Below are 23,803 nucleotides of genomic sequence, written 5' to 3'. Positions count from 1 at the left end.
GAATCTTATGCTAAAAAGTTGTACAAGACAATGTCATTTTATTGTTCCAAACTTAGAAAAGGTGCACATGGAACATCTTGAGTAAGTTTTGTATTGTGTTTCGTTTGGCTATATGAGACAAGCTAGATGGTCATGCCTTTCTTGCAGTGAAAACAAGGGTAAATGGAGCCTTATGAAAATCATTAAAGCTTCTTTGGTTAGTTGTTTTTTTTGCTTTGGATTTCTCAGGGGAAGGATGGGTGGAGGGCCCAAGCTGATCTGAGTATTTCATTTTTTGGAGGTACTGTACCATGACTCTTTATGTGCTTGATTGAGAGTTGTCATTAGAAACAGAATGTTGGACTATGTCCCATTGTTGCATTTGTAAGGCTGTTTCCGCTCTGATATACTGCTTATTTTTTCTTTTCCATTTAAAAATCTCTTGTTTTGTGCTTTTTCAAGGCAGAAAATCATCATTAGCAAGATAAATTCTACCTTCATGTGTGTAATCACCATTTTTGCTTTCTTAAAAGCTTCATCTTTTGCTATAAAAGAAGCTACCATGTTATTACAATTTAGGGCATGCAGCTTAGTAATGTATTTTACATCAGTGGACTACAAACCTCAAAGATTTCTAATTGGCAATTATAAATTATTTCCTCATTGTACTGTAGGGTGCACCTTGCACTATAACACATTGTCAGCTGAGTAATACTGAAGACAAAGAGACCAACACACCTAAGTAGGCCTACATCCTCCAAAACAGATGTGTGATGAAACTGGTTTCAGGATGATTCTGGAACAAAAGCAGCAGAACCTTAGCAGCTGCGGGAAGATGGACACAGTCCTCTTCCATCACTTTCAGTTCAAACAGTCAGGCTTTGAAGCTGTTATCTTCAGGCAACAGCTCCACTCTCATTGGCTCTTACTGTATCAGTTACCATTAAAAAACTCTAGAAGAAATGAAGACTGAGTATCCTAACATGTATTGACTTAAAATCACCTGCAGCTTTGTGCAGTGTTAGTAGTGGTTCACAAGGTCTGCAAATGGTACTATGGAAGATCTCAAAACAGTATCTTTCGTAACTTATTCTACATTAGTTCAAACATGCTTAACATTGTGTTTTCATAAAGTTTCTCTAGACATTTTAAATCATTCTGAGGTGCTGTAAAATTGCCATTTGGAAATCTGCAAACTGTGTATCTATACTTAACTTTTTATGACTCAACCTTTTGGCTCCTTGAGCTCTTTCACCAGTTTTTTAGCTACTGTATTGTACATGAGGTTCATCCTTCGTTTCCCAAGCACTGGTTTTAAAAGTATTTTTTTGCATCTTTAAGTAAATCAGAAAAAACTTGGCAAAACCTGACTTTTGTTCTTCAACCTGTCAGAATCTTTCAGAAATGAAACTGTAAGAATGTAAGTACTTTTTACTTAATTTTCCTGTCTTAACATAGTTTTCCCCTGAAAGCCTGAACCTTCTTTAAAGCAGTCTCAGTCTTAGAGTTGTTAAAAAAAAACATACGTAATGCCTAATTCACAAAACAACTCATTAATCAAAATAGTTGGATGTGTCAACGCTGTAAAGTAATTTTGTACCTTAAAATAAATTATATTTCAGTGATAAAATGCACCTGATATTTACATCTTTTAAGTTTAAGAGTACTACTCTCGGATCTGGGCGTAACTCGCATTTATCAAGATGAAATGTGTTTGAACAGAATTGAGACTGCTGAACATATTGTGAACTTGGATGCCTGGATGTCTTATATACAGTCTATGGGAGAACCCAAAAATAGCAACATTTTTTGTACATAGATGGTAGATTTTAACAATGTTTCCCAAGGTGCAAAAAAATATAAGTTTTCTAGTGATAATTATATAGTAATAAGGTTAATTCTGTTATTTGATGTAAAGGTTTGCTGCATCCCTGTTAAAAATATTAAATTAAGAATTGGAAATAAATTATAATTTCCATAGATGTCATTGAAGAGACTTGTGAAATTAATATGATAATGATACAGTATTTATTCTTTGGTTTGTGTGTAATTTTGGTGATGCTTAGCTCTATACTTGTTAATTTTATATTTTGTTATTAATTATAAGGTATTTACTTCACTTTTTATTGTTTATTTTACGTAAGTTTATTATATACGGTTTGCTGCAAAAACTGGATTTAAAAGACTGGATTTAAAAAAAAATAAATGACAAAACATGATTCAAGGTTTATCACATCCAGTTGTGTTGACATCCAGCACTGTTTACTGAACAAGTCCAAAAAAAGGAAAGCACAGCAGGATCTCATTTTAGGGATTCTAGGGTTTAAGTTGTCAATGGTCATCAATTTGGTTCTTTTTCTTTCATGTTGGATTTTACACAATAATATTGCTTTGGTGTTGTGGTTCAGTGGTTTGAAATAGACATTTCTGCAAAACTATCAGATTGCTCTATCACTGATAGTAGTCCATACAGCCCCTTGGTGATTATGATTAAATCTAAAGCAAGGCTACGATGAGCCAGATGTGAGAATGCCTGCTACAAGTGAATTTGTCAGGGAACCTGGTATTAAAAAGTATTCGTTTGTTAACAGATTTCCACCCAGGTATCAACATCTTTAATGTCTGTGAATTCTCAATGACTATTTTGTTTCAAGTCTTTGGAATGGAAAAACTGAAAGCTTAAGTTCTTACATATGTCTTTGTGTTAATTTCTAACTTTCTAACTTGTAACTTCTAACAAATTCATTAAAAATGACATTGCCCTGCAGCTATACCTCTGTAACTGGAACAGTGGTGCCTACTCTTCTCCCAGGATGACTCCTGTTCTAAGATTTTTCAGTGTAATAATTTTCTTGTGCGTTTTGTATTTTGTCTATTCTTTGTGCATGCATTTGTATATGTAATAGTATGAAACCTTAAAGCTAATAGAAGATAATTCCTGTCATTAGTAATACATCTCCTCCAGTTTAGGATGGATATTGCACAGGTGAAGAATAGCTCCGTGAAGTTGCCCCCCCCCCCCCCCCCAGACAGCACAAACGATGAAACCCACCTCATTCGTTGGTGCTGTGTTTGTGCCGGTTTGTGCCGTTGAAAGTAACTCCCCAGCTGCTTCCCAGCTTCCCAGTGCACGCGTTTGCTTGTAGCAGCTCGATACATGCTCGACCTGTAGGAGTTAAGCACGAAGAGGTTCTAAAATTTCTCCTGTAAACAAATTACAAGTTTTGGACTGCATGAGTAACATTAAGATAATATTGACGGATAGATGCGAGTGTGCATTTTACAGATAACTATTCAGGTCGCCTCTGCAGTATTTTTAAGTGAAAGATGTTTACAGAGCTAAAATACATCCAAAGCATGTATTTGACGCTTTTATTAGCAGACCATTCTTGCAATTAAAGGTACGATGATTTGGTTAGTACTGTAATGCGACTATAACAATTCAGTGTTAAGTCTTGTGGGAGTCACGAATTTCCAAATTAGATGTCTTTTGGCATCGAAATTAAAAATAGAATAATTTCGTGGGTTTCATACAAGTTTAAAAGCATCATGAAGGATCAAACAAGATCTTCAGAACTTAATATTTTAATACCTTCGTAGTTTTTATTCTCATGGTGCCTCACTCGATATTACCCTTGGGGCGATGCATTTACTCCAACCTCTGAAACCCATACGTGCGTGCGCGTTCTTCTCGTATGTTATGCTGAAAGTCCTCTGAAAATTTAAAGGCAAGGTAAACGCTCCGTGAAGTTGCTCCCCTACAGACAGCACAAATGATGAAACCCACCTCATTCATTAGTGCTATGCTTTTGCTCGTTTGTGCGGTTGAAAGTAACGTTTGTGCTGCTTTTGTTTCCAAAATATAGCACCTTGTTTTTCCGGTGATCATGTGACCATGCCGAGTTCAAGCGCTCTGTTACAGTTCAGCTCGTACCCATAACATTTTAAAGACAATCAATATCCATAAACATATGAGCCTCCTTAGATGTGAATAATACTAAGACATGATGCATGCCAACAAGTTAACCATCTATGACATAAACCTCTGGTTGTAATGTATGTAAAATCACCCTGATTGAAAGATCTATGGTTTTTATTTTATACGGCACGTTTTCCTTCTCTTTCCCTATCGCGACACGCTGTTGCCAAACGCGTAACTGTGGGATACCATCGTGACAAGACCTCCGCAGCATGTCATGATAGGGACCCCATGTATATCGCGGCAGTGTATATCACGACTGGCGCCTTGCTTCCATGCCACCCTGGCACCACTGTCGCAACAAAGGTCTCATATCAGGACATGATATACCCAGATAGGACGTGTCGCGATATATGGACTTTGTGTTTGCGACATGGGGTGAGCATATCCAGTCAGGGTATGTCCTATCGCAACATATGGACTCCATATCGCGACAGGGGGGCGGGGCATTTTGTCGGGGGCATGTCATATCGCGATATATGGGCTTCATGTCGCGACATGGGCGTGGCAGTTTTTGTCATATCGTGATATGGGGCTTTCATGTCGCGACATGGGCGTGGCAGTTTTCGTCATATCGCGATATAGGGGCTTTCATGTCGCGACATGGGGCAGGGCGCTTTTGCCGAGGTATGTCATATCGCGATATACGGGCTTCATGTCGCGACATGAGCGGGCAGTTTTTGTCATGTCGCGATATAGGGGCTTTCATGTCGCGACATGGGGCAGGGCATTTTTGCCGGGGTATGTCATATCGCGATATACGGGGCTTCGTGTCCCGACATGGGGGTGGGCGTTTTGTCGGGGGTACGCCATATTGCGATATGCGGGCTCCATGTCGCGACATTGGGGGGCGGGGGCGTTTTGTCGGGGTATTTTATATCGAAATATATGGACTTAATGTCGCGACAGTGGCACCATGACAGTGATGCGCCAGTCGCAATGGGTATCACGATGTGTTCGTGATCCGCGCACATGCTATCGGAGTCGTGAACGCGCTGTGGATGCCATGACATTCTTTGTCTGCTATTCAGTTTTCACCTCAGTGCGACTTCTCTTAGATTGATCAGTATTGGAAACCAATGGGTGTGTTACTGTATATATCAAGCGTGCTCATACAGCACACACTGTACACACAGAACTTCCGCTGTGGCGCTTTACCCAATCAGAGTGTCGATTCTCATTCTTCACCCAATCGCGGCCCGAGCTGTTCGGGGGTTTAGCCAATCACGGGTCTGAGAGCTGTTCAAGCCAGCAGCTGCAGGTGGATCGGCTTGTTTACCGTCAATGAGAATCTATTTTTAAAGTGCTTTACTTATTTGCAAAATAACACCATCGGCTTGTTTTTTTAACGTCGTTATTGATTCACAGTGTACCGTACTCTTCGAAAACAATACATTTTTATTTGCAATATAGCTGTCTCCGCTGCTTTATGTAATGAATGCATGGGATTGGAACAATTTTTAATCGTATATTTAAGGTAGGGGAAACACCTTCTGCTTTGTACTTCAAAAATGAATAGAAATGTAAAGTGTATGATCATTATATTATTATGCTCGTGCTTTCAATTCTGTTTTTTATTGTTAAATTATATCGATCTGGAAACTAATACGTAAAAATGTGAATATGGGCTCTCGTGTTGTACCAGCGGTAATTTGGAAACCGGTGTCTCTTCACCAATCAAAGGAGTACACAAGCAATACATTTTCGAGAACATGGTTAAAAATGGAAAGAAAACACCTAACCCAATGAACTAACATAGTAGCTCCTCCCTAAATGTAAGACTCTTTATTCGTGTGAAGGCTGCAAAGTCTGGGGTCAACTGATCAAAAGTTCACAACTGAAAGATCTGGAGGTCGTGACTTTGCTGTTTTGTACGTCACAGCGTAAGGGCACACCTGCGCTCTGAAGACACAGGTGTGGGTGCCTGTGTGTTGGATCCTCAGGTGAAGTCGAGTCTTCTGCAGTCTGCAATGTAATGACCCAGACATGTTTGCTTGTCCTGCTTCATGAAGTTGCCCACCTGCCTGTCGAACAGCACAAACGACGAAACTCACCGCAATCGTTAGTGCTGTGTTTGTGCTGCTTTCGTTTCCGAGATATAGCGCCTTGTTATTTCGGGTAATCATGTGACTATCTACAACGATGTTTACAGATACCAACAAACTCGGTACTTGAACTCCTGATTGTGATGAAAATAATGGGGGGCAATTTGTTTTCCGAGTCTGTCTGGTCGGGAAAGAAAGAAGCTGGGAAGTTACTTTCAACGGCACAAACGTAGCACTAACGAATGAGACCGATCTGGTTTCCCTGCGACATTGTAGGGGGACTGAGTGACGCCACGACCCCGAAAAAACAAGGCGCTATATCTCGGAAAAAAAGTAGCACAAACTCTACTTTCAACGGCACAAACACAGCACTAACGATTGCGGTGGGTTTCATTTCGTTTGTGCTGTCTGTAGGGGGGACAACTTCACGGAGCTGTGAGGAATGGCTAGAAATACATTAAAGAGTTGTTAAATACTTATCCATGTTTTATTAAAATTAAAATGTTTTTTTTTTGCATTTAGAACTGTCTTGATCTTGACTGTGTGAAAACAGTATCCAAATCAGGAAATGATGAGGGACCCCAAATAGCCTTTTGGGGAACCCCAAGAAGATCACTGTGAATGCTGACACATGTCTATGAGTAGTTTCATGGCCCAGGGCAGTTGAGGCTTTCTTTCAGTCTCTTTAAGTTAATTTTATGCTGAGGAAGATTTGATGAAGCTTAAAGGCTCAAAGGACAGGCTGGGTGTTAAGGATAAAATGGTACCTGCTTTAGAATAGTAATTTTAATTAGTTAGATTCGATGTCTTTCATGGTAGTAGTAATAAAAATAGGGTGTAAGTTTGCTTATGGATATATTTGGGGTGGTTTGTGGTAGGTCTGCTTCTTTTCTAGTTCCCATCTTCTTTTCAAGAAAAAGAGGGGAATGGACAACAAATTAATGCCATGATTCCAACATTTTTAAATTCTCCTTAAAGGGATAATGAGAAATTAAGAGTTGTATTCAGGGCTGAAACATTCTAAACATTGTAGAGAGCCACTTTTGGCATTGTCTAAAATCTGAGTAATAATCAGCTCAGATCCATCAGAATTACAATTAATCTTATGTGTATTGCCCCTCCAAATCTTTCATTGTGTACTGTACATTTGTGGTTTCTAGGAAGTAATATCCATTAGCCATGTAATCAGAAATGGCAAAAAAATCCATTTTAAACATCCTTTGCCTTTATTGGGATCCTTTGTAAAACCAGGTGCTTCTTTGACTGAATTATGCTGTCTTGGTGGTGTGAAGGTAAATGTTTTTAAACCTGTTTCTGAGTTTCGAAGAGACGTCGGTATGTGAAACGTGGCAGAATGAGTTCAGGCCAACCTGCAGATTCGTTCCATATGTTTCCTTCTTGCAGCCTCTTTCTCAAATAGCAAGTCCGTCCAATTTGTGATTAAGAGAGTAAAACAGATGGATTGTGACCCTTTTTTTTAATAGAGACAAAGCACTAACCTGCCAAAACCAGGGAAATCTTTTTTTGTTTTGTTTTTTACCCATAGTGTTGATTTTAATAACTGGCTCAGGCTAACGGTTCTGATTAAAATGAAAAGCAAGGAATTTGCTTACATATGATAAAGGGTTTCTAATCAAGTATGGTACAGATGCTTTTATTTTGTCGTAGTTATTTTTTGTCCTTAAAATGCCTTATGCCTGCATTAAAAGCACTCCACAAAAAGGAGTTTTCATGGGAATGCTCTAGCAACTTGAAGAAGCAATACTCGAGATTACACTTAAATGCAAGGGGAATTTGCTTACATGTTGTCTCATGAAATGAATGGTGAATATCCAGGGCACCTGGCTGTTAATAAGATTTGAGATTGTTATCTTGAAAGGAGGAATGGTTTGAAGAGTCTGCAGAATACCTGAACACCTTGTAAAAGTGAAACACCTGGTTAGAAGCTGGGAAGAAAGTGGAGTAAAAAGTGAGCTATCTTGCACTCTAAATTGCAGAGTAGTTACTGTGAGAAAACTTCTTTTAGACACAGACAGCTGTTTCATTTGAAACTGTTTTGTCATAAATGGTGAATATTTAACTCTATGCTTTCACACTGTGTTTAAAAATCCAGAACTTAACCCCTGCACAATACTTAATAAAATGGGCATTGGCTTTGATGTTTTTTATATGGCACAACTGTTTCTGGTGCAAGGCTGCATCATCAGACCTCCTTTATATCTTTGTCATTCCAAAGGCTTTCGGTTTCTGCATAACCACAGCTCATGTGAAAGTCTAGACAAATGTTTGGAATACTAAGTACCTCTGTTCTCTTGTTGAAAATCACCTTCTGATGACAGCCCAACCCCGCCACCTCCTATGTTCTGTAGTATACATGCTGCCTTTATTATTCAATCATGCTGTCTGCAATTATATAGTAAAAGGAAAAGTATCCTTTCTAAATAAAGTAAACAACATTGCAAATACTATTACACATGTATGTGCAGATTGCTCCCTCCAGTGGCACAGCTGTCCTCACACCGCATTAAAATGGCTCTTCGCCTGCTTGTAAAACAAAAGCCCCACCTGCTGGTAAATCAGTATACTGTATAACAAACCTAGAAACCGTAATATTAATATTGTGCAGTATTTAATCAGTATTTAATATTGGACTGTATGTAAACACTTTGAGAATAATAATCATAAAGAGGTCTAAGTCAAATGAACATAAATAATCTAGAAAACATTTCAGTATTTTTTTTTGGAAACTGTACTGTTTATTCGAACTGAATAATAAATATACAGTATTCTATACAGTGGAGTATGCTAAAAATGAAAGTGTACTTGACAACATTTCATTAAAATAACTTGATCAATTATAAGTCGTTCATAATTAAGCACCATAAATCTAAGTTAACAAAATTAAAGGGGAACAGAATGTTCTTAGTTACATGTTATATAACGGAAGCATGCAAAATTAAATTTCTTGTCTAAACCAAAAACGAGGGTGCTAACAATAAACCTTACAATAGTGGTATGTCACAAAGACGTCTGCCAACTTTGTTTTTAAAGCTCAGCTTTAAATTATACTAGTTATGGGATTAGGTTGTCTGAAATGATAAATGGCGAGAAATGACATTTTAAAAAAGTACACAAACCTTGTTTTTAGGTTGCTACTTCATCTCAGTTTTATGAATGTTTATGAAATTACTGCTTTGTGCATGTTCGTGATGTCTATTTTTAAAGACAGAAACAGGACTTTTGCAATAGTACTAATTTAGTCAAAGAGCAGTTACTGGAGGATTTTCTTTGTTAGGCAAATTGGTGCGGTGTTGTTTTCATTTTAGTGCACAGACAGAATCGTTTTCATTTTAGCACCAGAGGGTGCTGCAGAGTGGTTTTTGGATTTATAGTAAAGATTAAAGAAAGACTGGATGTCTTTTTTTCCCCAAAAAAAGGTGAAAAGTTTAACTTGATGTGTGTATATATGCATTTTTCCATTTAGAAGATCTGTAAAACTAAAAACCCTAAAATCAATTATTATTACATCCTAAATGTTCTATAGTAAATGACTGCAGAAGTTGTAAATAGAGTGCTGGTAGCTGAGCATCAGACAACGTAAAATCATAGGCAGGGGTTGATGTGGTCTTTTACTTTGATTCCTTTTCTTTCCAATAGCAATTACTGATTTCTCCGTCTCTACCTGTTCAGCAAAAGTTTTTTGAAAAGAAGAAAAAAAATGCCCATAATAAGAATGCTACAAAGTGGCACTGTATTAAGAAGAGTTTAGTAAATAGGACATTCAAATTTTAACTCTTGTCCAACGTCTGATCTCTTTTTATGTTGAAAAGTGCTTGCATTTACAACAAAAAAGGATTTTTAGAGAATCTACATTTCTGATTTCTTAGACTATAGAAGTGATTATTCTTGAAAGGTCTTTACCTTTCTTATCTGTTCCTCTTACTTATTGTAAATTGTGTTTTGCCAGCAATGAAAAACTGGGGTATCAAAACAAACGGCACCCGCATTTCTCCTTGAACAGAAACACAATTTCTTTCTGGGTGATGTACGTCTGTCTGCACTGCAGACTCCAGCTTGTTTAGTTCGGTTGAACTTCAAGTAATGAGACCTCTTCAGCTTCAATTCCATTTTCCGGTTTTAAAGGTTAGGCATTCATGGAAGCAGGACTTCACTTCCTTCTCCTGAAATTTCCGAGGTGAACTCCCATTCGACTGGACATGCAGCGGAAAGTGGCCGGCTGCACCTCCCAGTATTTCACGGGATTGGCAAAGAGGCTGATCCCAGAGTATGGAGTCTTCTTCACATTACTTCCTGAGGGACAGAAGTCATTGACGCTCACGCTGGTTATATTGTTGGCATGTAGATATACCACCTGTGTGGGGGAAAAAAGAAAAGTAGGATTTAGATTAGAAGACCTTTATTACCCCTGACTTGGGAAATTCATTATTTACATGTTATTGTGAACAGCAATCTGTTTTCAGGAACCTTTAAAGTTCAGTTACTTTCAAACTGAGCTAGAGCAGCGCTGTTGTAATTAATTTGCTTAAAAATGCCACTTTCAGCAAATACTAATAATATCTATTAATAACAGTCGTCGTAGAAGGAGAATATTCTTTGTGCTTTGTGGCGACTACTTTGGGCAACTTTGTCTTCATTTAGGTAAAAAGACTTCTGGGACCCAGACTGATCAGATCATTAAAAGGCTACTTGACATTGTACATCTTGAGCAGATTTGGATATTTGAACAACATTCAAAGCTGAGCTCCAGTATAATGGAAAAATGGCTTGTTTATAGAAATAAACAGGAGAGATAAGACAGAAGGAATCCTTATTGTCCTAATGACTTAACTTACTAACTCCCCTATCTATAGTTAAAAATACAATTTTTGGTTTATCAGATGAAGACAACTTTCCATGTTTATAGAAGTTCTTTTTTGCTTATACTTACCTGTAAATACTTCAGTGATGCCAAACCTGGAGGAACCTTCTTGAGTTTGTTGTTATCCAGGTGAAGTTCTCTAATATTGGGAAGACTGGCTAAACTTCCGTTTTCTATGGTTTTAATTTGGTTATATCCAAGTCCCAGCCTGTAATGCAGAGCAGTTCAGTTTCAATCTTTATCATACAACACATATGTCATATAAATAATTTTAAACCATTTATTTCCTTTAAAGAATACATTTAGCTTTAATCAGCAATAACCTGGTCCTGGAGGGACTACCAGTTTTCCATAGCAGGGTTTTTTTACTTTTTTCCAAGAGCTCAGTTGAAATGAAAATAAAGGTGTCCTCTAGGGTAAGGGCTGTAAAAGCCTGTTTGGCAGAATTAAGTTTGTAATAGCTTAAACATCCCAGTGTAGGCATGTAGAGTATATTAGGTAAATACTGTATATTATTGTACCTTTGCAGATTTTTGTACCGAATAAAATCTTCCACTTCCACTTTCCCAATCTTGTTGTAATCTAAGTGAAGCTCAGAGAGCGAAGAAGGGAGATCTTGAAAAAAAACATTTAGAAAAGATTTAAACAAATCCGACCGAAACAGCAACACATTTCATTTTCAGTAATTCCTTTGCAAATCGTAATATGTGAACGGATAACTTTAAATCGCAAAGGTCCTGCTGTGTGACGTGTGACGTCAGGATTACGCCCTAATACCTGACTGCTTTTTTTTACCATATACATGAGCGTTTGCATTTAGTCAATCACAAGTTGGTTTTTTAAAACATAATCTTATGTAGTTTATGTCTTGTCTCGCAGCAGCAACCCTGGTACTGCATGGGGAGAGTGAGGAAGAGCAGACGCGCTCCTAAGAGTGGAGTGGTACTTCTATCACCTACGTCACTGAAAATAGCAAGAGTCACAGTTTTGCTGGGAGCTGAGAAAGTCTTGACTTTCTTATCCCTACCCTGTTAATGCCTGTACAATGATGATGTGATGCCTAATTAACTCAGTGATACCTCTGTAACTCTTGGCCTCACCTGAGTTAGGTAAAGGACCATACACCTTACTCTGATATTGTGAGCCCCAGAGCACCAACAGCAGAATGTGCACGGACTGCAGGAGTGATGTGGCTCTCATTGCCTAGCAAGCGACAACCCCAGGGCAATTTGAGGATTCATCAGCTCTCCAGCCAATCCACTCTGACTGTCCCTCATTTAGTTGTGTGTCACAGGATCCCGAGTGACAGCGAGTGTCTTGACAGGTGGAGCCACACATGAACTCCACACTTGACTTTAAAGTTAAAGTTGTCTTGTAGATCTCTACATAAGATCAGAGGTAGTGTACACAAACAGTATTTTCTGCCACATTAGCTTGGCATCTCTGATTGAGGTCAAAACTGACTTTGTCTGATTAGCTAACAGTCTGATGTTTTTAGAATATATACAGTACCTACTCTACATATACTAGTTCAAATGGCAGTGTGTTCATCCAATGATGTTGCACTTCTTAATTGTTGTGTTTCATTAAATAAGGCAGCTATTAAAAGGCAGTCTTTTTAGAGAATTCTTTTTCTTTCCAAAATTAGGAATTTATTATGGATAAATAAATTAAAAGGACCAGCTATTTTGCAAATTGAAAGAACTGAAATAAATGTAATAGAAATCACCAGCGAATGTGACAATGAAGCTCAGAAACCAGCTGTGATAAGCACTGTACCTTATTCTGGTCTCTGGATGCTCTCTGGTCCATGCATGAGGCAGATCATGCTCACTTGATTTCTGCTGGCTTACTGACTGACAGCAAACTGCTCTGCCACGTCTTTGAGGATACCAGGCTGTTAGCTTCAACAGCTTGCCTCCAGCTCACTGACTCATTGTTGAGTCATTGTTGACCTTAACATTTTAATAATTTTGCTAATGACTCAGCAGTTGCTTAGTGCATATCTTACAATTGCTTAAAAATGCATTCTTTGTTGGTAGGTAAAAGTGACAAGTACAAAGCACTTGTGTATCTCCAGCATAAGGGAGTTTAGTAATGATTATAATCTGATGATCTGTGTGTAGTATCTGGAATTTGTATCTGACTTTTGCTACTGAAAAGCCTAATCATTATGAGAAAGAGGAATGAATTTGGCCACAGGATTGCTGAGTCAAATGAGTAGGCGAACAGTATAGTTCCTAACAGTGGCGTTGTACTGCAAAACTGAGTCAGAATGAGTATGAACTCCACAATCCCCCTGTGAGCCTGAAACAACACAATATTAACAGGATGTGGATTTGTTTGTTTTTGAACTGGAGTGTATTGTTTGTTGACCTTACCTTTCGGAACTGCGGTGAGCCTCGCTTCCGCAATTCTTAAAAAAAGTACAGACATGCCTTCAAACGCTCCTATTTCAATTCCGCTGTTTTCAAGTGGGTTTGCACTCATTTCTAAAAGTTAGATGAGAGAGAACAAAGAAAATTAAAAAGCTTTTTTTTTAACATAGTGAATTATGCACCACAAGAATGGTTAAGGTGGCATTTTGATTTGTTGCAAATACTGAACTTGAGCAAATTATTTGCAAGATATTGTTATTTCCAGACTTAATGGTAATAGTACAGAATCCTGATGTTCTGTACTTCTTGTTGAATGCATAAGACACACAGTTCACTGGGTTATGAAGGTTTACACTATATAAACATTTTTGATGGTTTTTAATGTATGTTCAAGCTTATATCTGTTTTTGAAAGACATACCTAAAACATGCAAGGACCTCATCCCTTTGAATGCATCTCTTTGGACTTTCCTGATCTTGTTATCGTGGATTCTCAGTTCCAGAATATTTTTGGGCAAGTTGGCAGGAACTTGCGGCAACAGGTTATGGGAGAGGTACAGCAGCTGTAAGTTTGTCATGCTGCGGAAGGCCTTCGGATGAATCTTTGTTATTTTGTTGTTGAGCAGAAATAGTGCCTAGAATGAAAAATAAAAAGTCTGCATGTAAACAAGACTAAGAGTTTCAGTAATTGATACTGGGACAAGTGGTAACTAATAACATAAAACTGGGGAATGCATGATGTAAAACAACAAAAAGATACTAGTTGGGAAATTAAAAAAAATAGTTTGGTTTGAAAGGGGCATTTTCCATCCTAAATGTCCTTGATTCTAAGTTAAATATAGACATGTCTTCCATTTTATGTTGCATAGTTATGCATAGTAGATGCATTAAGGAATTCTCCATCTAAATACTGAAGACTCATTTTGATTTATGTGATAAGAAGCAATGCTTATAACATAAGGGCAACTACTGGATGTTCTTAAAGTCAATTACAATTCAATGATAGGACTGTGAATGAAAGAGGCTTCTTGTTTTATAAGCTGTGATATAAATACTGTGAGATCTCAGCCCTCCACCCACTCCTGTGTATGTTTAGTTATGGCTCATGCTCAAAACTAAATGTAAGTTGCATCTGTTCATGGGCCAAGCTTTAATGCACATTTTGAAGAACTACAACGTATATGGTTGATAACAGCTTTAAGTTCCCCTTTTCTTTAATGCACAGAACTTAAAGTGAAGTCAAGGGAATTTAGCTTTGATTTACAGTTTAGTGTGGCTCTGCTGCATGTCCTTACAATCAAAATACAGTGTAATTGTCATTAAAGTAGTAAAAGACCTGCATTGTTACAAAAAAAGGCCAGGTTTAGGCTGTGGAAATGTAATTACAGGTTCAATCATTTAATCAGAAAAAACCCTTTCCTTTTTTTTTAAAGCTGAGGTATTCACTCTATCATAGCTGGCGTGCGCTACACAGTAGCACATATGGTTTTCAGAAGTCTGTCGTTTATTATATATGACAGCTGTTATTTTAAGACTCATATAGCAAATCTGTGTTTTGATGGCAGTGCTCTTTGTTGTTGAATATCATCTACACTTTAACGCAAAATTACTTTTGCAGACATACTTCAGAAATTACATCACAGATTATAAGTCATAAATTGAACCAAGTGAGTTCACATTACCAGGTTATTTTGTTCAGATTTATTGTGTTAAACAACAGAACCACTGCTTTCTCCCATTGATAGTTATTTATGTTTGGCTGGTTCTGCAACCCGATAGTTGCTTACCATTTGTAAAAGCATCTGCTCATACCCTGCATAATTAAAGTATGCTTTATTCATTTCAGAATATTTATTTCAGAAATTCTTATACCCCATGACTCAACAGCTGCAAAACTAGAGGTCAAATTAATGAAAGTAGCCATTGGTGCTGGAGGTGCTTAGACATGGAAAAACAGCATCTTTTATAATCTACTGTATCGTCTGAAAACATGATCAAAAATTTCCCTTCAGATGCAAGCTGGTGACAAAAAACTACTGTGTTACCAGCTGAAGCAGGCTGATGATGAAACAGAAACTGGCGTTGTTAAGGGCAGCATTTGACCCCTCTAACATCTGGCCAATAGAAAACCTTATGACAATTTTTTTCCCATTCCCTTGCCTCAAGTACAAATCACTGTTTGTTGTAAGTATTTAATTTTGCAGTGTTTAAGCCAAATAGATGGAAAACAAGCATCTGTGCTCCATGCATACAGGCTTTGTTTCTGATGCTTACTATTTGTTTGTAATTAATTTAACCACAATGTAACCAGTACAGCCCTTTGCAAAACCCATTTAAGTGGTTTTTAAGAATTTTCTTGTTATGACAACTATTGTTTTCTGGATAAAATTGTTTATTGAGGGGGAATCTAGGACTGCATAGAGAGTGAGAGTATGTGTCTTGCTCATTTGGAGCCTGCTTCAGACGTAGCTGCCAAATAAAAACATTTAATTGCAATATGAAAATAGAGTTAGATATATTTTCTTTCTGAACAAATAACAGCTGGAAAATTACACACACATTTCTGGCCAGTGTTGGACTCTGAGAAAAGGGATTTAAACCTTTATGTATTAGAACTAGAGGGTTTTAGCACATTTTCTGAAGAGTAATATCCATTTCCATCAGCACATTTGGGTGCACTACAATATGTGCTTTAGATATTCGTCACAGAAAGCTAGTAGCCACGCACCTTGATAACAACACACAATGCGGAAGGAAGAGGATTAACACTGTTATTAGATTCAGGCTATGACACTTTTGTGCACATTCTTAAACTATGTGCCAAAAAAACACCTTTGTTTCCAGGATACAAAACTTGTCACCATGTTTCCTTTTTAAAAAAAAAACATTGTAAGGTGAGATAGCAATATGTGTCAAAACCTGCAAATGAGTCAAGTACATTGTATGTAACCCAAGAGAAAGGAGTGTCATCCAGACTTTCAGAAAGCAAGTTGGTTCATGTAGCCTAGACCTTGTCTTAAATTGGAATCTTAGTGTCATTGCAGCGAGATGATGCCATCAAAATATCATCCTTTGTTTGCACAGTTTAGTGTCGAGTGGAAAATGTACCAAGTTTACTAGAAATGTAGAATAATTAATCTTACGTATAACTTATTCATTCCCTTGAAGTCATTCTCCTTGATTTCAGTTATTTTGTTGTTCTGAAGATCAATCATCAGTGTATCTGTGGAGATGTCATTCGGTACTGATTGCAAACCTGTTGGTTAAAAAAAAAGGACGTTGGTATTTTTTCACTGCAGACCTTGGTAAATTCAAAATCGTGTAGATTTGATCCCCCTTTTGTCTCTTGCAGTTTAGATGACATTAAAATGGTTGTCTAGAGTCAGGAGAAAGATATGCAGAATATGTAATATTTCCATTATAACATTTAATTCATCCAGCGCTTTTGTTGGTCGCAGAAGTATAGGTTTATGGAGGCTGAGCATCGGAAACATTTCTTATTAATTTAAATTCCTTTCTACAAATATATAATGGACTAGAACAGTGATGTTCAATTTATTTAAAACATAGCAGACTGAAACAATTACTTAGATTTGTTTGCTAACAGCTGTATTTGTTTTTCAGGCTTGCATGTTTTTGATCTCAAGTCCAAGGACTCCAACACATTAGCTAGATGATTGTAATTATGTATCCCATGCATTTTTCTCAAGTAGTTGATTACTCTATAATCTAAATTTCCATTTCACTGCAAAGTTTCAAACACAATTAACTCATCCAGCTTGGCTTAACGGTAAGGTCTCTCACTCACTCAGGACAGGACATGTCACTAGCTGACTGTGACCAAGATTCCTCAAACAGCAGCTCAGAGTCGGCTCGCTGTCTGACTGGGGATAGGGTCAGGATTAGTTGTCCTACTTTTGGGGGCAAACAGCTGCCTGATGATGGCATCAGTGAAGAACGCACCTCTCTTCCAACCAGTACTGACCCTCCTGTACGTCTCGCTGTGTCAAAAGATAAATGAGTTGATGGGCAGGTGGGTCTGAAGAGCCTGTCTAAATTTCCTTTTCCTTTCCTATAGGCACAGGGGTCAGTGTTTTGAGCTGAGACGTACAAGCCCAGTTGGTGATCCCAAAGTGGGTGAATAGAATAAAATAGCAATTTTTCATGCTAACTTGCATCGAAGTACTCATCTGACTCACATTGAAGCAATTGAAATCAGTCCTGTTTTTGTGCATTCTAATATTAAACAGATGTCTTTTGCATACTTCAATATGGAAGATGTATGTAAATATAGTCTTATGCAGGTTGCCTAAACTACTCTTTAAGGTATTAAAGACAGAAAGAAGCAGTGAACAGATAAATATTTTTTTAAACCAATGTTCATTTTCATAGAAGCATATCAGATCTGCATACGCCCTATGGTGTACACAATCAATTTCTCCTTTAGTAAGACACGAGTGATCACACTATATACTGTAGTTGTTCCATTTCCCAGCAGTTAAAACCATAGGCTTACATTGCATTGGAACCTGTTATAGATATTAACGAGGGGGAGAGTGTGCTTTTACCCAGATCAGAGCACTGGACCACCCTGAGTGTGCACTGGCATCCGAAGGGGCAGATTGAGTAGGGAAATCCTGAGGGGGTCACTGCTCTGTTCCTTCTGTTAAAAATTGGCAGGCTGTTGTTACCATCCTCTTCATAATCCAGCATGAGCTCGGGTGCCTTCAAGAATTTCTTCAGATTTAGGGGTCTATAGGGTGTGGCAAAGCACAGTGCCAGGAGGGAGAGCAGTAGCAAGCCCCTCATGGTGAGAAGCAGATCCCTTAAACTGCAGCAGGTCTCTGCAATGGAAAAAAAAAGAAGACCACATAACACTTTTACTGATAGTGAAACACAAAAATGTCCTGTGTAACTGAAACATGACCTGTTGGAATCATTTCATCGTTCATGGGACACTTCCCTGTGGTTTCATTTTGTCCATGTTCTCACATTCCTGTAGCATTAAAGCTAAGCTATAACATATTATTTTCTGGTTTTATTCGCCATCAGCAGGTAAGATTTTTTGGATTTAATATTAATCACAGTACATTAATCTTTTATGGAAATATGCTGCAACATTAATTTAAAAATATGGTATTTCCTCCATTAAATTTAATTAATGGATTAATTGTACATGCTCTTTTACTTCATATATATACAGCACATACATGTGTGCATGTGTAATAACTGTATGTATATACATATTCTTTATTTATATATTGTATATAATATTTAATAAATGTATTCATTGTATTATCCAAGACAAAGAATTGGTTTTAACATACTTATCTGAACATGAGGTGCATTCATAGGTTTTATGAACACATTATTGGTTGTGATTGCAAATAGAAATCATATGAATCATTACATGTGAAATCTTCTGAGGTTTGTCAGCAGCATCATAGTATATAGTCTATGTATTATGTGCAAATGCAACATGTAATTTAATTATGCAAGCACCCATTGTTAAATATTGCAAAATAAACCCCCTATTCATCCAAGATCATTGTTTTCAGGTTTTGCTCTGCGAACCCTAAAGACATTTTGACTGAAGAACATTGAATGATTTCTATAAACAAATAGGGTCCCAAAGAAACAGAAAGTAGTAGTTCAGAAAAAAAAGCCTTACAATAATAAATTCTGTTTTGTACTGTCAGTGGGAATAATTGTACCTAGAAAACAAATCATCGCTTGTGAAATTACCTGGTTTGTACAGTTGCTGTGGACAAATTGCAGTTTCCCTTAATGAGCACATTGGTTTTTATGTGTCGACAAGAGATGTTCAGCAGTTCTACTTTAGAAGTTATTTCCACTTAAACAACTGCAGTTAAATGTTGTAAAAACACATAATTTAAATGCATTGAACTGAAATGAAATGATTGAACTTCACTATCAAAGCAAATACATTTCTTCTTTAAACCAGCTTTAGAAATGCAAGACATTCAAGCTGTTACCTGTGCATTTAATGATGATATTGATTGTTAAAATTAGCCAGTTTGGGATTAAAAACTTTGTATTACACTGCTAAATGCACATCACCTGTTAAATTATTCCTCTCTTACAGAAATAGACAAAATAACATACCTTAGAAAATTCTGATCAATCCTTGTTTTTGCCCAGTAATTCCCAAAAATCTTGAGGGAGAAATATGAAAACCCAGATTTACTTCATAATAGGTCCAATCAGGATTAAAGTTGATGTTGTGTTTTTTTTTTTCAAAAAAGGTAATACATGAAAACAAAATCCCAGAATGAAAGAAAAAGCTCCTCCTGGCACTGGGAGTTATGCTTAAATAAAGAGCTCTCACAGATCATCACATCTTAGTATTCAACACAAATATTGAAGACGCTTTGTTACCGGTCATATGTTTTTCATCATTTCTTGAACCAAGGCCAGAGTTGTTAGCTTATATCTTGGATAACGCCTCCTGAGGTTTTACATGATCTAAAGGCTCACACAGTGTGATAAATCAGTGCCTTTCTGCCATTTCTAAAGGTTCTACCTGGATGTGAACACAATTTTAAAGAGGTTTAGAAATTGAGTTACATAATGCCACTAAGTTTGTTTTTTTTTAAAAAAAGACCAACAGATTAAGATGTTTTAAATCCTTTCCAGCACGACTTCAAACATTTTAGAAAATTAGGCTGACTTGACTACTGGAGCTGTACAGCAAGAAAATACATATTTTTGTATTTAACAGTGACCAGCTGCACAAAGCCATTAAAAAAAATCACATGCATGGTGATTTAATTTTATTCAGCATATCCAATAGCATCTCCCCATGTGCAATTTCCTCTCATTAGACTTCTAAAACTTTTTACCTGTTTTCAAAGAGCTTTATTGCATGCCGAGTACATTTTTAGACACCAATCACTGCATTTCACGGCTGCTATTACAGAACAGTACATTTTTCATGCTGGCTGATGTTTGTCACTGCTGTAAGCGATGCTTACTAAACTGTTAATCTATTTAACAGTTCTTTGAGTATGTTAGTGTCAGGCTAGGAAAACTGAACTTTAGTCACTCCTGCTGTTCAGACTTGAACTATAAGTCTACAGCTGTGAAACACCCCTCTCAGTCCCAGCACTTGTTTTTTCTATCCTGCGTGATGAATCACAACAAGCATTTATATTTCCAGACAATAAACCCATTTAAACTTAATCTGTTGAGAAATGGTTATTTTCAAATCTTTCTTTCATTATGTTGAATCCATCAAAACTGTCCTCGATGAAATCCTTTTCTTCTATTCATTCATGTGCCTTTCTCTGAGAAAATCTGTGACCTACCTTGTTCGACATTAGCTCCAGTGACTTGATAATCATTTGCACTTCGATCAGAGGTGGAAATAGCTAAGTGTGGTGTGTCACTAGATGTCTTAAAGGTTTATTTTATCTTGTATGGGATTTCCTCCCCCGGCTCCTCAGATACTATTACAGAGATGACATTGAAAGATATTTACAGATTCTTTTAAAAATAGGTTCTATTAATTTTAGAGCCACGAAGGAACTAAACCCATAGATATCTAGGCGTAGCTGCTTCAAATGTATGTGCTGCAGCATTATTTACATGTTACTGTATATTGTATGATAAATATTGGCATTTGAATTAAAGTAAATGGGCAAATGTGGTAAAACCGTCATTAAAAAATGATTGATCCACTACAAAACAATGGCTGATTTTTCATTAAGAGACATTTAAATTACTTTCAATACGCTTAGTGTACACAATTGTGAAATAGAAAGTTTCTTTTGTCACAAAATCCTGTTCATTATTCAGTGATTATAATAAAGTGAGAGTATTTCTTCCCATTTGCAAAATGTACAGTAGCTGCACTTCATTCTGAATAAATGTTAACGTGTTTCTTTTCTGTGAAATTGGAATGCTTACTAAATTGGTATTCTTGAAAGACTTCATGCTGTATGTTATGTTAGCCAAGAGCTGTTTCAGGTGGTATGAGATTGATTCTGACAAGAACATTTGATCTTGTCTTAAGCTAAAGTTACACTGAAAGTTTTCCATAGTTTCAGCATCACATGGAAAACTAATGTTGGTGCCCAGCTGGAGCACAAGAGCTTGGTAAGTCTGATGGGGGCTTTTAGTATCCGACAGTTTGCTAAGTGAAAGAGCTTGTGCCATGGGTATAATGTCTGCTATGCCATCTGGATTTTCCAGGTGTTAAAAAGCCATTGCCAAAGGTAAACACTATTGTAATAATGCTCAATAAGCATACCTGTAACTCTGTTGTCATTGTTGTTCTATAGGCATTTCAACTAAAGCACTCCTTGCTAAAATGGAAAAATGTGTATGTCATTATTTAGCACCAGTAGTCCTGAGGATGCTTTGACTGTGTACCAAACAAGCTCAAATTCCCATCATGTGGTGTTATTTTTTATGACTATTCATTTACATTTGATTCTGTGAGATACTAGCTAAGGCAAGAAATATTGTTTTAATAAAAGTTTTGCGCTGTAATTATGGCCTAGGTCAGTGTTCCAGAAATTATTAGGTTTGGGTATACGTTCCAGAAATGAAGACCATTTTCTTAAGTTATTTTATTCATCTGGCATAATATTTTCCTTTAAATACATTTAATGGACTGTTCTGTGTAAAAAGCTGGACTATACAGTGAGTAGATGCAATATCTAAACAAAGCAAATTAAAAAAAAAGTTGAAATACAGTATATACTTTTTTTTCCTGTGCTTTGCAGGTATAATAAGTAATGCTCTGAAATATGCGCTGCTTCATGTCCTACAATCACGATAGAGAATACCATTTCTTGGTATTGGAAATGAAATGTTCAGTGATATCCCAAAATGTAAGCAATATTGTTACTGTATAGTAAGTATAAAATGGGAATAGAGAGAATGGGAGTAATTTAGTAATCTAGGTTGGAGGTTGCTCTTGCTGCAGGAAATAATAGATGCATCCTAGTTATACATTTGAAGTACATCTACTGTATATTTTACATTGCAAACTGTTGTGTAATGACCTTTAAACAATCCCATGGCAAATTGATATGGAATTCATAGCAAGTACTCCAAGTTATGTTTTTCCTCCTTGATTTTGAAAAATAGTCTTCTTCCATGTGGTTTGATTTTTTATTGTGGCAGACGTTTTGTTTAGGACGCTCTGCCTGCAGCAGTACAACTTCCTTCTATTTGCTTGTTAAATCTACAGCAGCTCACAGGTATTATAACTATCTCAACATTGTGGAGTAATTTTCATGGGGGTAGTTCTTAGCTGCATTGTTTCTGTTTGTCTGCCGTTGCTTCTCAGATTAGCTAAATATCACCTCAGTTCTGTATTAATTTCTGTATTTAATTTTCCATGTTGTTCATGTTGTTGATCGCAAAACTGAAATTTACATCCATTGTTTCTTTAATCTGCATTTCCTTTTCCAAACTTAATAAATCACAAGAACAGGATTCTCATTTCCTTTGTTGTCCAAACTCCTTTTTGTAAAAGAGCTACTATATAGGCTGTAATATGAAATAAAACTGTGATTTTTTGTTCCTTTGGTACTCATGTTAAAATTCACAATACTGCATGCCACTATTAATGATGTTTTCAGAGGTACTGCTTAAGAATGTAAGAACATACAGTATGGTTTGAAAAGAAAAGGCTATTGGACTAATTTAGCTTGTTAGGTTTGGAGTAGTTAATTGATACAAAAATTTCATTTAGCTGCTTTTGAAAGGAAAGATTTTGTCAGCTTTGACTACACATCAGGTTGTGCCAGACTCCAACAACCCTTTGTGTTAAGAAGTGCCTCCTGTTCTCTATAAATGCGTGTCCCCGCTTTCCATAAGTTAGCTTGTCTTGTATAAACAAACTATTTTCTTTCATGCGTGCCTCTGATTTTGTTTCTTATTTAGTCTGTCTGAAGTCAAATGTTTAGAACTTTGATTAATTCTCAGGACATTAAATTTTCTGCATACTACATGTGATTTTTGCCAGCGTGTTTCAAACACTTTCTTAAGATTATTTTTGGAGCTGACTTAAAAGAAACATACCTTGAACCAATAAATGTGTGTCTAATGCTGGACGTTCATTTCAGAGTGCCGTATTAACTTTATAATAACTTGCTATGTCTGGAAAATATTAAAAAAAACATGTCTAATACTGAAACTAGCTGCCGTGTTTACCTTCTTTAGTAGGGGGGATATATTATGTTTCCACCATAATAATTTATTTCACTTTTGAGGATGACAGTGTGAATTTCATTTGATCTTTTTTTCCTTAGCTCACAGTACTTCTTTAAATGAGTATCATGGTTATTTCAGCTGAAAGTGGTTTTCTAGACCATAGAAAACCAAATATTTGAATTTTAGGAAAAATCTTAAGATCAACAGTCAACTGTTCAGCAGCAAGTCAAGTCTGCAGTAAACAAAATACAGATATCCTATAGTCATAGTCATCAAGATTATCAATCTACAGTAATTTGAGAAAGGTTTTATGTAGAAAACAGTAAATGTTAACATTGCATTTTATGATGTAGGAA

At 36.8% G+C, this 23,803-nt stretch overlaps 2 protein-coding genes across 2 annotated transcripts in view; one reads left to right on the top strand and one right to left on the bottom strand.

Annotated features, from left to right (window-relative positions):
- The window catches only part of cenpp (centromere protein P), a 108,375-nt gene that overhangs the window by 41,286 nt on the left and 43,286 nt on the right, over window positions 1-23,803 (top strand). The window lies entirely within an intron of this gene.
- On the bottom strand, window positions 8,737-19,613 carry aspn (asporin (LRR class 1)). The gene is made up of 8 exons (XM_088917310.1): window positions 19,386-19,613; window positions 17,828-18,103; window positions 16,403-16,515; window positions 13,681-13,894; window positions 13,264-13,374; window positions 11,404-11,497; window positions 10,952-11,090; window positions 8,737-10,375 (listed from the first exon to the last, which is right to left on the bottom strand). Exons 2-8 carry the CDS (start codon window positions 18,066-18,068, stop codon window positions 10,172-10,174), a joined length of 1,116 nt encoding a protein of 371 aa, XP_088773436.1. The 5' UTR covers window positions 18,069-18,103; window positions 19,386-19,613; the 3' UTR covers window positions 8,737-10,171.

This window comes from Atractosteus spatula, chromosome 5 (assembly GCF_055471065.1).
Source record: "Atractosteus spatula isolate fAtrSpa1 chromosome 5, fAtrSpa1.hap1, whole genome shotgun sequence".
NCBI classification, from domain to species: domain Eukaryota; kingdom Metazoa; phylum Chordata; class Actinopteri; order Semionotiformes; family Lepisosteidae; genus Atractosteus; species Atractosteus spatula.
This window is presented reverse-complemented; position numbering and strand designations above follow the sequence as displayed.